Source organism: Pseudophryne corroboree, chromosome 4 (assembly GCF_028390025.1).
Source record: "Pseudophryne corroboree isolate aPseCor3 chromosome 4, aPseCor3.hap2, whole genome shotgun sequence".
NCBI classification, from domain to species: Eukaryota; Metazoa; Chordata; class Amphibia; order Anura; family Myobatrachidae; genus Pseudophryne; species Pseudophryne corroboree.
The window spans coordinates 300789121-300805033 of NC_086447.1; the positions used below are offsets into that span (position 1 = coordinate 300789121).

The 15913-nt window shown below is 40.4% G+C and overlaps 1 protein-coding gene across 1 annotated transcript in view; it reads right to left on the bottom strand.

Moving 5' to 3' along the window:
- Nucleotides 1-2179: 2179 nt before the first annotated feature.
- TNFSF10 (TNF superfamily member 10) overlaps nucleotides 2180-15913 on the bottom strand; it is a 35631-nt gene continuing 21897 nt past the window's right edge. Inside the window, exons 2-5 of the mRNA XM_063916266.1 lie at nucleotides 13157-13306; nucleotides 13013-13058; nucleotides 10394-10507; nucleotides 2180-4496 (exon numbers count right to left, since the gene is read on the bottom strand). Coding sequence (XP_063772336.1) covers nucleotides 4081-4496; nucleotides 10394-10507; nucleotides 13013-13058; nucleotides 13157-13306 — 726 coding nt within the window. The 3' untranslated portion in view covers nucleotides 2180-4080. The remainder of the gene's footprint in view (nucleotides 4497-10393; nucleotides 10508-13012; nucleotides 13059-13156; nucleotides 13307-15913) is intronic.

Below are 15913 nucleotides of genomic sequence, written 5' to 3' on the forward strand. Positions count from 1 at the left end.
ATCCATTAAAAGTTATATTTTATTAACTACCATGTATAATTAAAACTATTTGAACTTTATTTCAACTAATTAAGAGTGCGCTCACACAAGAGCCTTCCTTTTTTCTTCCTTTGTTGACATTGACGCCAGATGTGATTGTGAATGGTTGGGAAATTTGGCAAGCATATTTAACTTTGTTTAATCCATTGTTGTGGAGAGCTTAAGAGTGTTGTACTGTATGTTTTCTGCCTTGAGGGCACATCAAACTGATTCTCGGTACACACTGTCAAAGTTACATTTAAAGACTACAAAAACTAGAAAAAGTTATTTCTTTGATTGTAGGCGTGATTCGAGTATTTAGAAAAGGGGGTAAGATAAAATGGAGTGCGCCAAGGCTGCTCCTTGGACTAATAATTGTCACTTTACACTTGATTGAATACAAACAGTTCACAAATCTCCATAAAAGTCCATGGGCGCTCACACATAAAAATAGAACACAAAAAGAACCATATAGTGCAATATGTTATGTACTTTCAATTAAAATAATCAATAATATGCAATACTGGGGGAATATGAGCCTCGTACCATTAGATATTGTCTACTTTTTCTGGTAGACAATAAGCGTGTCTGGAAGCAGGTATCACCCAGTATGGATATCTCTCCTTAAAGTTCTTCACCACATCCGTCCTTTTTTCGTTCGAAGTGGTCTACCCAAACAAGTAGACAAATACAGCAAGATTTAGAAAGGGACAGGCATCCCCGGAACCAGCTGTGAGACGGATGGTGGTCCTCCTTTCCCTCTGTCAGAACAACCCTTTAAGCCAACGCGTTTCAACATCTCCAATTGTGTCTTTTTCAAGGCAAATTAAATAAGTTTGTCACCTGTTTCCAGGCAATATCAGACCATATTGCCATTCTAGAACTCTCTGCAACCATGCCCATGGTCTTGATTGGAGTCTATGCGCCAAAAGAACAAAACAATGACCAAGCCAATGATATTTTCTACAATGAAATGCAGAAAATGTTAGACCGGTACCAATATGGAAATCACATAACCATAGTATGTGGAGATCTGAATGCACAAACAGGCCTGAGCGGCTGGGTTGGGAAAAACACTAGGCCCATACAGATGCAGTCATCTAAATGTTTGGCAAATGTAACACCTGGTTCCAAAACCCCTTGATCATTATGGTTGCATTTGTACTGACAGAAACATGATGGCGCTGGTCCTGAGAAGCTTGTAATGAAGTCATCATGACTTAAGATGGTTAAACTCGTTGATCATTGCAGTGTCCTCAAACTGAAATATTGGATGTGTTTCCATTTAGCCAAATCTGACAATTTAAAACCTGAAGCTGCAGACGCACTGTAAGCCCCGTGGTTATCACATCTGCTCTATAATATGCATATATAAATGTAGTGTAGTGTATATGAGTTTGACTTCTGTTAAAAGGCACATATTATAATAAGTGTTACTGTATGTGGCTTTAATGGCATGAAGAAGACAGTCCTATCTAGCTGCAATCTGGCAGAAAGCAATATTAATATACTGTACATGCAGGCACCAACAGAGTACAGTTATTCTTGTTGGACAATAGTTGTTTCTTAACTGGTTTTCTTCAGGGTGTTTAGATTACTTATGATAAACCAAACCCCAGAGTCTGCACATTAGCATGTTTCTGGATATCTGAATATCCCCATTGTCGTACATTTTTACCCTTTAACATTTTGGGGGTCGATCCAATTATCCACAAAGTGAGCGGTGTGCCGTTGCTGCAGCATTTCAATGCCGGCAATGGCACCCCTTGCAAGCTGAAATCAGCCCCAATTTGCACAAAACTGCTTGGACCTCTATGGGGTGGCAAACACTTTTGTGCAAATTCAGGCAGCTGAATGGCTCGCACCCGCAAGATCATTGCGGCTATGAATCTTTTTGGAACTCTAGTGACAGATGGATATGAACATGTATCCTACACAACACTCAGCCGAAATATAGGGTTGTCCAGTTTGCACGTGTGTCAGGATGCAGCCTTTCTGGGCTTTGATTTGGTTCTGCACTGTACACTTACATTGCTGTGGTGTTATAATGAAGGGGATGCAAGCAATTGCCCACCTTTATTTACACAGCAATTTCATTTGTTCCAGCAGGAGTGGACACATCATCAGTATTTTTATTTGCTACATACTAACAAAAAAAAAATCTAATGTAGTCAGTTTTATTTTATAGCAAAAAGTCCATATAGAAAAATACAAATAAAGTTACAAATCGTATCAATAACAAATGGCAATAATTACAAAATTGTAAAGAAAGGTATCTCTAAAATGAGAACGTGATTTGTAATAGACATAATTGTATGATTTTTTTCTATATTCCAGATTTCATCCCTTTCTCCAAACAAGAGGAAACCGTTTCTATTTAGAACATTAACTTTTTCCATATGGTAGAAGACAATTTTCAATGACAAATAATTAAAATAAAATCCAATATAACCAGAAGCACAGGGTGAGGCAAGAATTTTCATGGGGCTAAAAATTAAGACAATTTAAAACAGTCAAAAGTCAGAATTAGTGGTCTTGCTGGAACATTAGTGATAAGTAATTTGCATTGCATATCACATTAATACAAATAATGATCATTTACCTAAAGGAAAGTGTGGTTGCTTCCACAGGCAGAATAATGGCTTGACACACCCCTAATCAAATTATATATACATGTAGTATAACTGATTTTTACAGTAAGCTTTTTTTGTGTGGTTTTTTTTTTATATAAAGAAGTGATTTATACAATAATTACAGTGAACTTTCTGTTTCTGGGCCTGATTCAGTAAGCGCAGCAGTTGTGTCTATGCACACAGTGACTGTGCTAAAATAAGCTAATGCCACAGGAGGTATCTCATGTACAGACACCTCCTGGCGGCTTCTGCATTCCGCTGCCACATCCAAAGATGCAGCATCAGATCACTATGCCTGAACATCAGTCAACAGAATAACCCATTACTCAGGGTATTACTCAGGGTGGTTGGTGTTTTCACGCAGCCGGGAGCAAGTGATGCTTCATCCAAGGAGGCAAACACCGGCCTTGGCACATCCAGACATTGGGGAATACACGCTCCCGTTTCTAGCAATGCTGCCTATCGCACATGTCGTACAGATCCTGTACATACGCAGATCTTTAAACGTCTCTGAATGTGGCTCTGTGTTAATACAGAGTGTTTAATATGCTTAATATAAGAAAATATAATTTCCATAGGAAAAATAATAATGTCATTTATCAACTGAAGATGGTTGTTCAGAGATGCATAATCTCCTTAAAATACCATTATCATTCGGGTTTCTCTGGAAAAAGAGACATGATCTTAAATTGCTAACAGCAGATTTCGGGAAACAGTTCCTTGTACAGCCAAAAGTCCTATGAAGGTCAGACAGCAGATACCGATGGGGATTGTATCTCAATAGGAGCAGGAGGTTCTGAAACACACATTTCTAGTGTCATTGGGGGGTGCAATAGATTTTGTGACATCTACTGAATACCATTACATACCACATTAAATGAAAATGGATATACTATACATTATTATATAATGTGATGGGAGAATGCGTTTGCACATGGCACTAGTACAGGAAATCCTTGAGCTGATTTCTTGCCACGTGTCAGTGTTTACGTCTTCTGCAAAGTAAGAACATGCAGAAATGCAGCACATAGTGCCGCCTGTCATTACTAGAGCACACACGGGCAAATAGAGAAATGCAGCACATAGTGCCGCCTGTCATTACTAGAGCACACACGGGCAAATAGAGGGGAGGGGGGTGTACAGATGGAGTTATTGCACTGAACAGTGTAACGTGAATAAAGATTAAGATTAGGATCATTGCTAACTTCTTAAAATCTGATTAATTTAGCAGTGAAAGAATTAGGATATTGAAGTTAATTATTCGCAATGGTGCACTCTTCATGGCAATACGCTCTACTTCACCTGTATGTGGGGGGTGGTTTAAGCATCTGCTCCAGCTCATTTCAATATTTAACAGCACATAATCAGATTTCCACTTTAAACTTCATTTTCCTTTTTCCTGTTCATAAAATTTCCATTTTCCTACTGTTTAATTTACCAGGAATGCACCCCAAAAAGTTGCTTTTTCATCCATATCAATTATACTTATATCACTCACTGTCACAAATATTCGATCATCTTCATATAGTTGAAAAACGCCACCTTGGTAAATGGAATGAAGTCCATATTCTGCACTTTGTGACCAACAAGTCGTCTTCACATTTTTCATCAGTACCAATGGATCTGTATACCTTGTGGTTACTTTATAAACATACTGGACAAGCTGTTTCACTTTTGCTTCCTCTGTATCCTGGTGACGGAAATATGTCTGGGCATAGATGTAATAAAGTCCACTCTTTTGGATAAGCATCTCTCCACTATGTATTCTGATGTTGCTAAAAAATGATGGTGCATTTTCAGTCCATTCAGTTATTTTATGTCCATTGTATTTTGCATTTAAAGGCCCTGCAAAGAGGGGAAAATATAGTTGTATATTTGTCATAGGTTTCCATGCTTTTACGAACACATAAAAGGATTATTAAATATACGTCTATGCTTACAATAATTATTGATTAATGTTAAAGTTACCTCTTTAGTTTGAAATTTATTGACTATTTTTAAACATTTTAGACAAACTGTTTCTTTGAGATGGAAATACATACGGGCATATATGTAATAAAGGCCACTTTTTATGGATATCTATCACTCCATTTTAAATTGTGATGTGGCCATAAAATGATGGTGCTGCAATGGCACTGTGTGCTGTTACTCAGACTCTGAGCAACTAGTAGTTATAAACACGGCCATGGTGTATAATCCTATATTTAGCTACATGGGATTTCATCTGCTATGTTATGCCAATCTTGTCATTTTATTTACATCTTTCTGTATTAAGCTATTATTCTTAAACATTTAATGTAGGATGTCACAACACTCCACAGCCCATAACCGTCAGGAAACAGGGTGTGGTATTGAAAGTCGACAGTAACTAGGTCGACAATGTCTTGGTCGACCACTATTGGTCGACAGTAACTAGGTCGACAGGGTGTCTAGGTCGACAGGGTCTTTAGGTCGACATGTTCTAGGTCGACAGGTCAAAAGGTCGACATGAGTTTTTAATGTTATTTTGGTGTCGTTTTCTCCGTAGAGTGACCAGGAACCCCAATTAGTGCACCGCGTCCCCTCGCATGGCTCGCTTCGCTCGCCATCCTTCGGGCATGGTGCCTTCGCTCCGCTACCGCTTCGCTCGGCACAGATTACCGTTCCAATCGTAGTCCACGTGGATCGTTAAGTATGAAAAGGTTCAAAAAAAAAGAAAAAAAATGTGAAAAACTCATGTCGACCTTTTGACATGTCGACCTAGAACATGTCAACCTAAAGACCCTGTCGACCTAGACACCCTGTCGACCTAGTTACTGTCGACAAATAGTGGTCGACCTAGACATTGTCGACCTAGTTACTGTCGATTTTCAGTCCGGATCCCCAGGAAACAGATACACTGCTTATTACATGATTTGCACATGCTCTGTTCTCACATGACTTGTATGTTTATTCTCTGCTGCTGAGAGGGGGTGGAGGGGCAGATACTAATGACCCAGGCCCGGGACTGAGGAAGGGGCCTGGCGGGAGCCCTGGATCCGCCGGTGGCTCGCTCTTCACCCTCTTTACCTGTCAGCTGCAACAGCTTCTTTGCCTAGCTAGCACACGCTGCTGTACGCTGGCTGGGCTGCAATGTGGCTAGGGAGGCTACTGACACTTAGCAGCAGTCTCCTCTGGCTATGCGGGGAGTAGTGATCACTCCCCCCCCCCCCACCACCACCACCCCTTCCCCTCTGGATTTACTACTGGCTGAAGGGCATTATGGTGTCTCCATGTTTTGAGCTTCACGGCACTGGAAATTACCCCCCATTTATTTTAATAAGTGGCATGGCCACGCCTCAAGCGATTAGGTCACACCCCCAGACTAAGGGGTACATTTACTAAGCAGTGATAAGAGCGGAGAAGTGAGCCAGTGGAGATATTTCCCCATCAACCAATCAGCAGGTCTGTATTATTTTATAGTATGCAAATTATAGATGTTACTTCAGTGCTGATTGGTTGCCATGGGCAACTTCTCCACTGGCTCACTTCTCTGCTCTTATTACTGCTTAGTAAATGTACCCCTAAGTACCTGTGCCCTCGGTTCATTCACTGCTTTTTAAATATAATTTTTTTTTTAAAACAATCTTTTTTCAGTTTTCAAACTTTTCAAATTAAAGTAGTCAAGTTTATTTAACGATTCCTATGTGTGCATGTTTTTCGTCTCTGTAATACAGTGGTTATCATACGTAGCCAGAAGGATATGTGCACTAAAATTGTGTTAGCTGCTTCTACTAAATTAATAATGATTATTTCTAACAGCAGTTCAGAAAAAAAGCTTGATTGAAAACCCACCAAGAAGTTTTGGGTTAACCCAGTAGTTCCCAAACTTTTTTGAATAACGGCGCCCTAGATTATTGGAATCTTTTTCACAGCACCCCTAGGCCAAAAGTTTATTTTTGGGAAATTTAGGAAAACAATATTAAAATAAGTAAACTGCAGTTACATGTCATCCTTAGGTTCAATTGTCTGGTGAGGGGCAGGACTCACTTCTGTTTTCCACATATTTTATGATTGGAAGCCACAAGCTGCTTTTGCCTATTACATTGACCATAAATAATTTGAGTTGTCCTGGACCACCAACTCATGGCACCCCTGCAAGTGAGGCACACCCAGAATGCTTTCCAAAATTAGTCATTTATTAATTTTTTATAGCAAATTTGGCACCTAATTAATATCTTCCGACATTTCCAAAATGTACTATAGTACAGTGCTATACCTCCTCTGAAAAGAGGACATGTTAGCATCACCATAGTACAATGGGAGTGACCGCTAACACAGGCCATCCTCAACATCCTCCTTCCTATATATGCTTCAACTGGCATACACACAGAAATCTGCCTATCCGTGAAGCTGGCCCTTCAGATCAGGGCTGTCCAGCTTAATTTGGTATGCTTATATGACCTAAGAAAGTAGTGCAAAAACAAATGGGATGTACAACTGAACGATGCAGCAACCAGGAATACACCTGTATGTAAAGATTTACCACATTTTATTATATCAGCCCTAACAGACCTCCTTCATTCCACACAGGGCCAGAATAATTGGTGCACAGGGTGCAAGTACCCAGGCCCCCGTCTCTCTGGGGCCACCCAATCTTTTATTCACAACTGCAGTGAAAGCTAAAAAAGAGAAGAGGGAGGTGAAGCCTGAGCAGGGGGTGGGGCTAGATGGCACTTTATGCAGTCAGTCCAGCAGCAATGAGAGAGAAGAGGGGAGGAGCAGCGGAAGTCCCAAAGTGATGAGAACTATCCAGCAGACAGCCCAAGGGCGTAGCTACCATAGGTGCAGGTAGTGCAGCTGCTATGGGGCCCAGAGCTGAGAGGGGCCCACCTTCCCTGTCAAAGTTACATGTGTTATATACATTTTTCGCCATTGGGTGGTACGTAGGGGTCCTTTCAATTTTTTTCCTTGGGGCCTGCAATATATCTAGGTACCTGCTTATTGTAGTGTGATATAAAATTAACTGGAGGGCATTTTAATGTTATATAATATGAATCGGGGCACTAAGGAGGCACAATATGAATGGGGAGCACTATATATCAGAATGTGAATTGGGGGTACTGTGCGGCATAATGTGTACTTGCAGCTCTGAAATGTGACATAGGGTGAATTTTAGCACTGCTACGATTTATAAAAGAAACTAGGGCACTACTATGGGGCATAACATTAAATAAGGCTCTACTATGGTTCAGAAAATGAACTAGGGCACTACTATAGGGCATACAATTAACAACTGCGGCAGAGAAGTGTCTCTCTAGAAGCATTGGGACAGGGGCCCCTTCAAAATGTTGCTATGGGGCCCACAAAGTTCTGTTCAATCGGTCACCACCCCTTATGTCAATTGGAATGTGGTCTATTAGCATACATTTAATGTTGGCAATTGAGTGGCCAGCTTCTAAAAAATGTCTTGCCATTGCCAGCATTAAATGTATGCTAATAGACCACATTTCAATTGACATAAGGGGTGGTGACCGATTGAACAAACTAAATAAATTTGAAGTTCGTTGGATTTATACACTAGATACCGTCCATCCACGTGGGCTCAATGAACATAACCCCTATAACATTTTGTTATAATATGGAGGATAGTGCTCATAAGACTTTTAATAATTTTTTGTTCCCCCTTCTAGTTTGGCAGAGGTGACCTTTACTGTATCTTTGTATTTTTTGTATTTTATATATGTTTATTTGTCTATTTGTGTTGTTCTATAATGATGGCTTATTGTGTACCCTGGATCATTGCCATATCCACTCTGATGCCTAATTAGCTTTAATTACGATATTGATTGCTGCTATCTTTTGCACTGTATAAGCCCTTTTTTTAAGACATGTTATTGTTCTAGATACGCTTAATCATCGTTAGTATTTATCAGTGATTAGATGAGGTTGTTATTTCTAGTTTCCTCCGCTCCGTCTAGCGCTATTAGCGCTTCCGGCATTTGCGTTCCACCGACGGTGGAATGCATGGCATTTCCAGCTGATGTCACTTCCGCCTTATCCAGCGCTATATGTTTTGCTGAGATCTTGCATTCCAAGCTCAGTGGAACGCTCTACACTTCCTGTGTTAGCGTTATTGCGGGCAATTAAGTGCTTTTGCTAAGTTTAATCCTCTGCATGTGTTGTAGTGTGCTTTATGATGTATTAATGTTCACTCTTCATAATTTATTTCTTCTGTTTACTATTGCTAAGTATGTTTTAGTATGGTTTATTTGTATCTGATATCCCATGTTGCATTGGTGGTACACTGAGTGGTTATGGGTAATGCTCCAGGGTTTAAATACCCCTATGGTATGGATTCACAGCTCATTCTGCTTTTGGCTGAGCTGCTTCAAGGATGCACAGTTGTCTGTCCTGAAGATGGTCCCTAGTGGACCGAAACGTCGACTTTGTACATATGCACGTTCTGCTATGTAGTTTTTTGTGAGTATATTGCCTATCAATAAAGAACTTTTTTATTCTTCAAATGGTGAGTGCGCAATTTAAATAAATTCTATGTGCTTGGATCTTTGATCTCTATTGGAGCACCCCACTGTTGATTGAAGTTGTATGGAGTGCGGACACTATCCGTTACATATATAATATATATATATATATATATATATATATATATATTGTGTATAGGTGTATGACTATGTATGTGTACATGTGTATGTTTATATGCCTGTATATGTGTATGACGGTATGTGACAGTATGTATGTATATATGTATGTGTGTGTGCAGTGGTGCCGAGAGAGGGGGGAGAGGGTACAAATTACCCGGGCCCAGGTCTGAAGGAGGGCTCCCCTTTAACTGGCAGCAGTAGCAGTTCTTCTTAATCCTGCTGTGTACTGGGCTGCAGTGTGGCCATGGAGGTGCTTAAAATACATTTTTTTCAGTATTTTTTTTCTAAGGGTACATGACCACACCTCCTGTGATTAGGCCACACACCCAGAAAAGTACCATGCTCTCTACTGCCCTGTATGTGTGTATAGGTGCGCGACTATGTATGTATGTATGTATGTTTGTGACTGTATGTATGTATGTATGTATGTATGTATGTGTGACTGTATGCGTGTGTGCGCGTGTGTGTGTGTTTGTGTGACTATGTATGTGTGTATGTTTGTGACTGTACTGTATGTGTGTGTGCAGGGGCGGATTGGGAACAAAAAGCGGCCCTGGGAAAATTTGTACTAGTGGCCCCACATGGACAGCACTAGAGGTGTAAGGTCTAGCCATGGGCCATAGCAGCAGCACCCTTCCCCCAAGACTTTCCAGATAGAGGGCATGTCCAGCATCAAATGGGAAGTTAAAAAGAAATAAAATTAAATATTATGAGCACATTATATGATACACCTTCAGAATTTAGGAAACTATATCATTCTTTAGAAAGATATATTTTTTTGTTTATTACGCCAACCGTATCCCAATCACTATTCACTTAATCTTATATGTCAGCCAAGACTATGAGACTATGTATGTGCAGCTGGGAAAGAGATGTACACGACCTTGCGTAACATGAAATGGGGGAGTGATGTGTGAACATGTTCTCTTTTCATGTATGCATCAAAGGCTTGTGCACAAGGACCTGAACCCCCATAATCTTAAAGGCCCTTAAACCTTAATCCAATCTGATATCACATCTGTAAAGTCACAACCACTAGTGAGCCTTGAGGACTGGTTTCAGATAACCCTAAAGTATACAATATGTCTGTATAAATGTTATATAATGCTGATATCATACTTTGCAAGGAACTTTTGGCTTTCCCATTACTTCCAGTAACATGTGCAGCAATCAGTTGTCCGGAATATGCTTGTTTCCCAGCAGCAGCCAGTGGAGGGAGTTGTGCAACTTTTTCTGGATAAAAATCAAGATAATAAATAGTTATTAAATATTGTTGTATCATGACTGATTTATTTAGAGTTTGTGTATAATGTAGAAAAATAACAGTTTTATATTTTGACTAGCTAAATTTTATGGAGCTGAGTACAGGGACACTATTATTTATTGTGTTAATACCTAGGTAACTATTATTTATTGTGTTAATAGCTAGGATAATATTATTTATTGTGTTAATACCTTGAACACTATTATTTATTTTAGTAAAACCAGGAGCATTATTTATTTTATTAATACCTGGGCCCCATTATTTAATTTATTAATACCAGAGGCAGTATAATTGAATTCATCAATACTGGGGAAAATTATTAATTAATTATTTAATTAATACTGGGGCACTATCACTTATTTTAATAACAGAAAGTGCACTACTATTTTTTTCTGAATAATGGGGCACCAATGTATTAGCCATTGTGTTTCTAACAAGCTAATACTTGTTTCTTATTATTACATTTCTTATGGAGCAGTATTAATTTTATTATGGTAAAAGTCCAGTTATTTTTCTATGATGGGTACAACAATTGTAGTTCACACTGGTGGCACTAAAAAAGCAAGTATGAACTCGGGCCCATGTGCATAATGGCATTTTAGAATATAAGGACAATCATGAGCTATCAAATAATGCTGGCATTTCTTGAGGAACCCAGTGCTAATCAGCTTTGGGCCAGTACTCCTTTGGTGCATGGGCCCGATACCCCTACATGAAAGGGCCTGGTGTTTTCCTTTAACAGGAAATGGTTTAGGTTATTTGCCTGTGGGAGCCTCATTTTTTTTAATTAATAAGAGTCAGTATACCCAGGGCCGGTTCTAGACCTTGTGGGGCCCAGGGCGCCCCCTCACCAGCAGGTAAAACAGGGATAGTGCGCGCCAAAAGCGCACGTCAAATAATAGGGGTGTGGCTTCATAGGAAAGGGGCGCGGTCACAGTTATGCCCCCTGTAGTTATGCACCCAGTAGATTTGCCTCCAGTAGTTGTGCCCCCTGTAGTTGTGCCCCCTGGTAGCACCGCTTGCAAACACACACACACAAAAAAACAAGACTCACCAGCCCCGCTCCTGCTTCCCAATCGCTGCTACTCTGTCTCTGGCTGCCTGCTCCTCTCTATGGGACAGACGTCATGAAGTCTCTCCCATAGCGCCGCACAGACACTAGAGGTAAATTATGACCTCTAGCATCTGACAATGGCGCCGGTTGCAGCATGCGCCCACACAGCCCATGGCGCCTGTTGCAGCCGGAGACCGGAGTGCAGAATGCGATGTGCGGGTGGGTCGGGCACCTGCGGGATGACTGCGGCCGCGCCCACAAGCCACTGCCCCCCGGGCACCCGCCCGATTTGCCTGTGCCTAGATCCGCTCCTGAGTATACCATCATTTAATCGCATTTATATACTTTGATATACAGTTTGGCTTTTAACAAACTACACGGATAACAAACTGCACATCAGGGCACATGAAAAGCTGCAGTTTGGAAAATCTCCCCCCCATGCAGCCTCCATCGCGGGCCCCCTCCTCTCCGGCAGCAAGTAGACTCTGACATACTGCCAGAGTCTACTGCGCATGCGCAGGTCTCCGGGAACATGACGTCCACGCCTTGTTCCTGGAGACATCTCTAGTGCGCATACGCAAATCGCTCGGAAAAGGCCACGGTGGCTATTTTTCTGAGCGATTTATGCCTGCACTAGAGGGCAGTCGCCGCGGGACTCCGGAATGGTAAGTATATTATATGGGTGCAGTGTGTGCGGTGTGGGCCCCCCTGGGCCCGTAGAAACTGCACCCATTATAGAAACGCCAATGTCGCCTATACAGTATATATGCATATGCATGTTTTGAATCGTATATGAATGCACAAAACATGATAAAAATAGTAGCAGTGATAATCAGTGTTAGTACACAGTGATGATTACATTTATCATGTAAATCTAGCTAAAAGTGCACTGTACATGCATTCAAGAAATGCCTGTTTTTCAGTGCACTACAGAATAAGTGCAAACACTCACCTCATTTGTGGGGTTGGGTATGAGAAGTCGACATACAGAATGTTGACATTCAAAATGTCCACACCATGATGTAAACATGTTCAGATTGCAGACATGAATAGGATTTCATTGAGCATATCCACATATCATGTTCAAGATGTTGACTGATGACTGACATAATGTTGTCATTTGTAGAACATTGCCAGTGTGAATGTTGATAGTCAGCAGTACTACTTTAGCTTAAATCTAACTGTAGCCTAACTCCAAAGGCAGCTTAACAATAACCCTAAGTGCATTTAATATGTCGACATTCTATACATTTCGACATTCTGAATGTTGACAATTAGAACACATTGACATATATCTTTATTTTGATCATCAACATTCTAAATGTCGACATGTTGACATGTTGACTAGAATCCCATGTATGTGCATGAACTTAGTGCTGAGCTAAAAATATTAAAATACACAAAGATAAAAAAGAAATACCTCTAATAACTGATGTTATATCACGTCCATAATTGCTCATCAGAATCTATAAGAAAACATCCCAAATAGAACTTTTAATAATGCAATACAGTCAATATAAAAGTATATGTATCTTCCTTTTTTTTTTTAGGAGCAGTAAATTACCTTTCTGATTAAAATTTGAAGATGGGTCTTTACTGCCCAGCAAGGGTCCTCCTTCTCATCAACATCACCAATATCTGCAGTCTGAGAGACATCTCGAAGATCTTCATCCACCAAACACGCAATATTGTTTCTGATGTAGTTTTCATGCAGCTGGAAAAAAACACAGAACAATATTGGAGGATTTCTATTTCCCTGGGTGTACAAGTCTCACGGTATACCGTATTAGTTTAGTATATTACAGCCCTTGGCTGTCAGCAAAATCCATCAAACTAAAGCATTTACCAATATAGCATTTTATTAGTTTTATCATTGGTCTTTTATATATTTTTTTAATCTAACATTCACTCAAAAAAACGATACACATTCTTTTTAAAGCTTTGCTGCTGATCCCTAATATGAGTAGGGATTGCCATTTACAAACTGAAGGGTGTACAGATCGTTTACATGGCGAACTCTGAAGCTTGCCACACACTAGCTAGTAATTGTTCCGATATGACTGGTGCATGCCAGTTCTGAACTATTATCACTCAGTGTTTGTACACGAGCAATAGTTGTTATAACACTTGAGAATGGATTGATTTGAGTACCAAACATATGTGATCCTCCCGACCGTTCTGATCCCTTGCTGTAAAGTGAAGATTGTTTTCATGTATGTTGCAGTATATGCAGGCACAGCAATCATCATTGCCTCACTCAACCCCTTTACACGTTTGGTCGGAGCATCTCCATTTTTGTTTAGTCTATGGTCAGCATTAGTCCAAGTAATTAGAATCTGGGAAGAGCAGAACTACCTTCAAAATCACACAACTACTAAATATCTATATAGAACAGAAATTAAATACATTATGGCACATAAGACTCCGGGTCCAGCTGCCCAAGATACAGAGAGTAAAGAAAAATATGTAATCACCAGTATAAAGTATGGCTTGTCTGTGCCGTGGCATTGAGCCAATTAATGCCTACAATTGTGCAGGAGGTAAGTAGCACCATTCTTTCTTTCATGAGGCTCTTGCAAGGATGTCTTGGGTTGGTGATCCAGGACCAAATCAAATCATTTATGGTCAAAGTTATAGGCAAAACTAATGATAGTGGCTGTCATTTGGACAATCAGAAGCACAACTATTTACACCACCACATATCTGACCCTAAGGATGACAGGTAGGCACAATTGAATTCATTCAATATTGTTTTCAAAACATATCAATAAAAAAAACTTTTAGTCTAGGGGGCTGTGAAAAGAATGCTGATTCTCTAGGGTGTGGTGATTCAAAAAATTTGGAAAACACTGTAATAAACATTATATCTTAGGCATGATTCCAGAATTAGGCTTTAGCTCAGGTGGTTGAGAAGGCCAAGACATACTGTATGGGTAAAAAACCAGAGCCATGATCATCAAAACACCATGGCCCTCATTCCGAGTTGTTTGCTCGCTAGCTGCTTTTAGCAGCATTGCAAACGCTAGGCCGCTGCCCTCTGGGAGTGTATCTTAGCTTAGCAGAATTGCGAACGAAAGATTAGCAGAACTGCTACTAAATAATTTGCAGCAGTTTCTGAGTAGCTCCAGACTTACTCCTAGTTTGCGATCAGCTCAGTCTGTTTAGTTCCTGGTTTGATGTCACAAACACGCCCTGCGTTCAGCTAGCCACTCCCCCGCTTCTCCAGCCACTCCTGCGTTTTTACCTGGCACGCCTGTGTTTTTTAGCACACTCCCTGAAAACGGCCAGTTACCGCCCAGAAACACCTACTTCCTGTCAATCACACTACGATCCCCCCAGCGATGAAAAAACGTCGGTCTGCCTTGTGTAAATCTACTAAGTTTTGTGTGAAAGTACTTAGCGCATGCGCGATGCGTGCCATGCGCATGCATATTTTCCACATAATCGCTCCGTTACAAAAATCGGCAAAGAGCGAACAACTTGGAATGACCACCCATGTGACTATATATATGTTCTGTATATTACACATTCTAAAAGGAATGACTGCACCAGATAAAATATGTCCCACAACATTGTGGGATCCAGTAGCTCACTTCACTGTTGGAAATAAGCACCCAGGGCTGTTCAGTTCTTTAGGTTGCGACCACAAGTGTACTCATAAATTTGTTGTAAACCTTCCTCCCATGCTCGGTAGTTTTTAGCCTTTGCATGGTACCACTATACTTGAAAAGGTGCGTTGAAAGGTGTGATGGGCCGTTGATGAACTGCCAACAGATTTTGGTAACCGGTCTGTCAGTTTTTTAATAAATTCTCTGCTTATGCCACAAGTTGAAATTTGTAGTTAACTAATCTGCAGTTTTGCTTTGAGTTTCCTGTGAAAGCATGGTTATCTGGAAGTGCTTCTGTCCGCTACTGCTCTTTGCTGACAATGTTTTTCCCATAGTTTTCCACAGTGGCATCACCTTACATACTGTTGAATGTGAAACATTATCAAATATAGCTGTCCTGTTCACTGAAGCTTCTGCCAAATGCACCCCCCCCCTCCCCCTTTCAAGGTCACATAGGTTTCTTGCATTCATACTACCCAAAATTAACTACAGCAGTCAATCATTTTTATACAGAACCTTGTCCATGCTGGAATATAGGGGGACATTTTTAAAATCTTTGAGAGTGATAAAATAGAAAAGTTGCCCATAGCATCCAATCAGTTCCTGTAATTTTTCTAGCACAGCCTATAATAGGACACCTAGGCAGGTATTCAATTAGTGTCGTTTTTTTGACCAGTCAAAAAAGAAGAAGAACTTTTTGCTTGTTTTCGCCA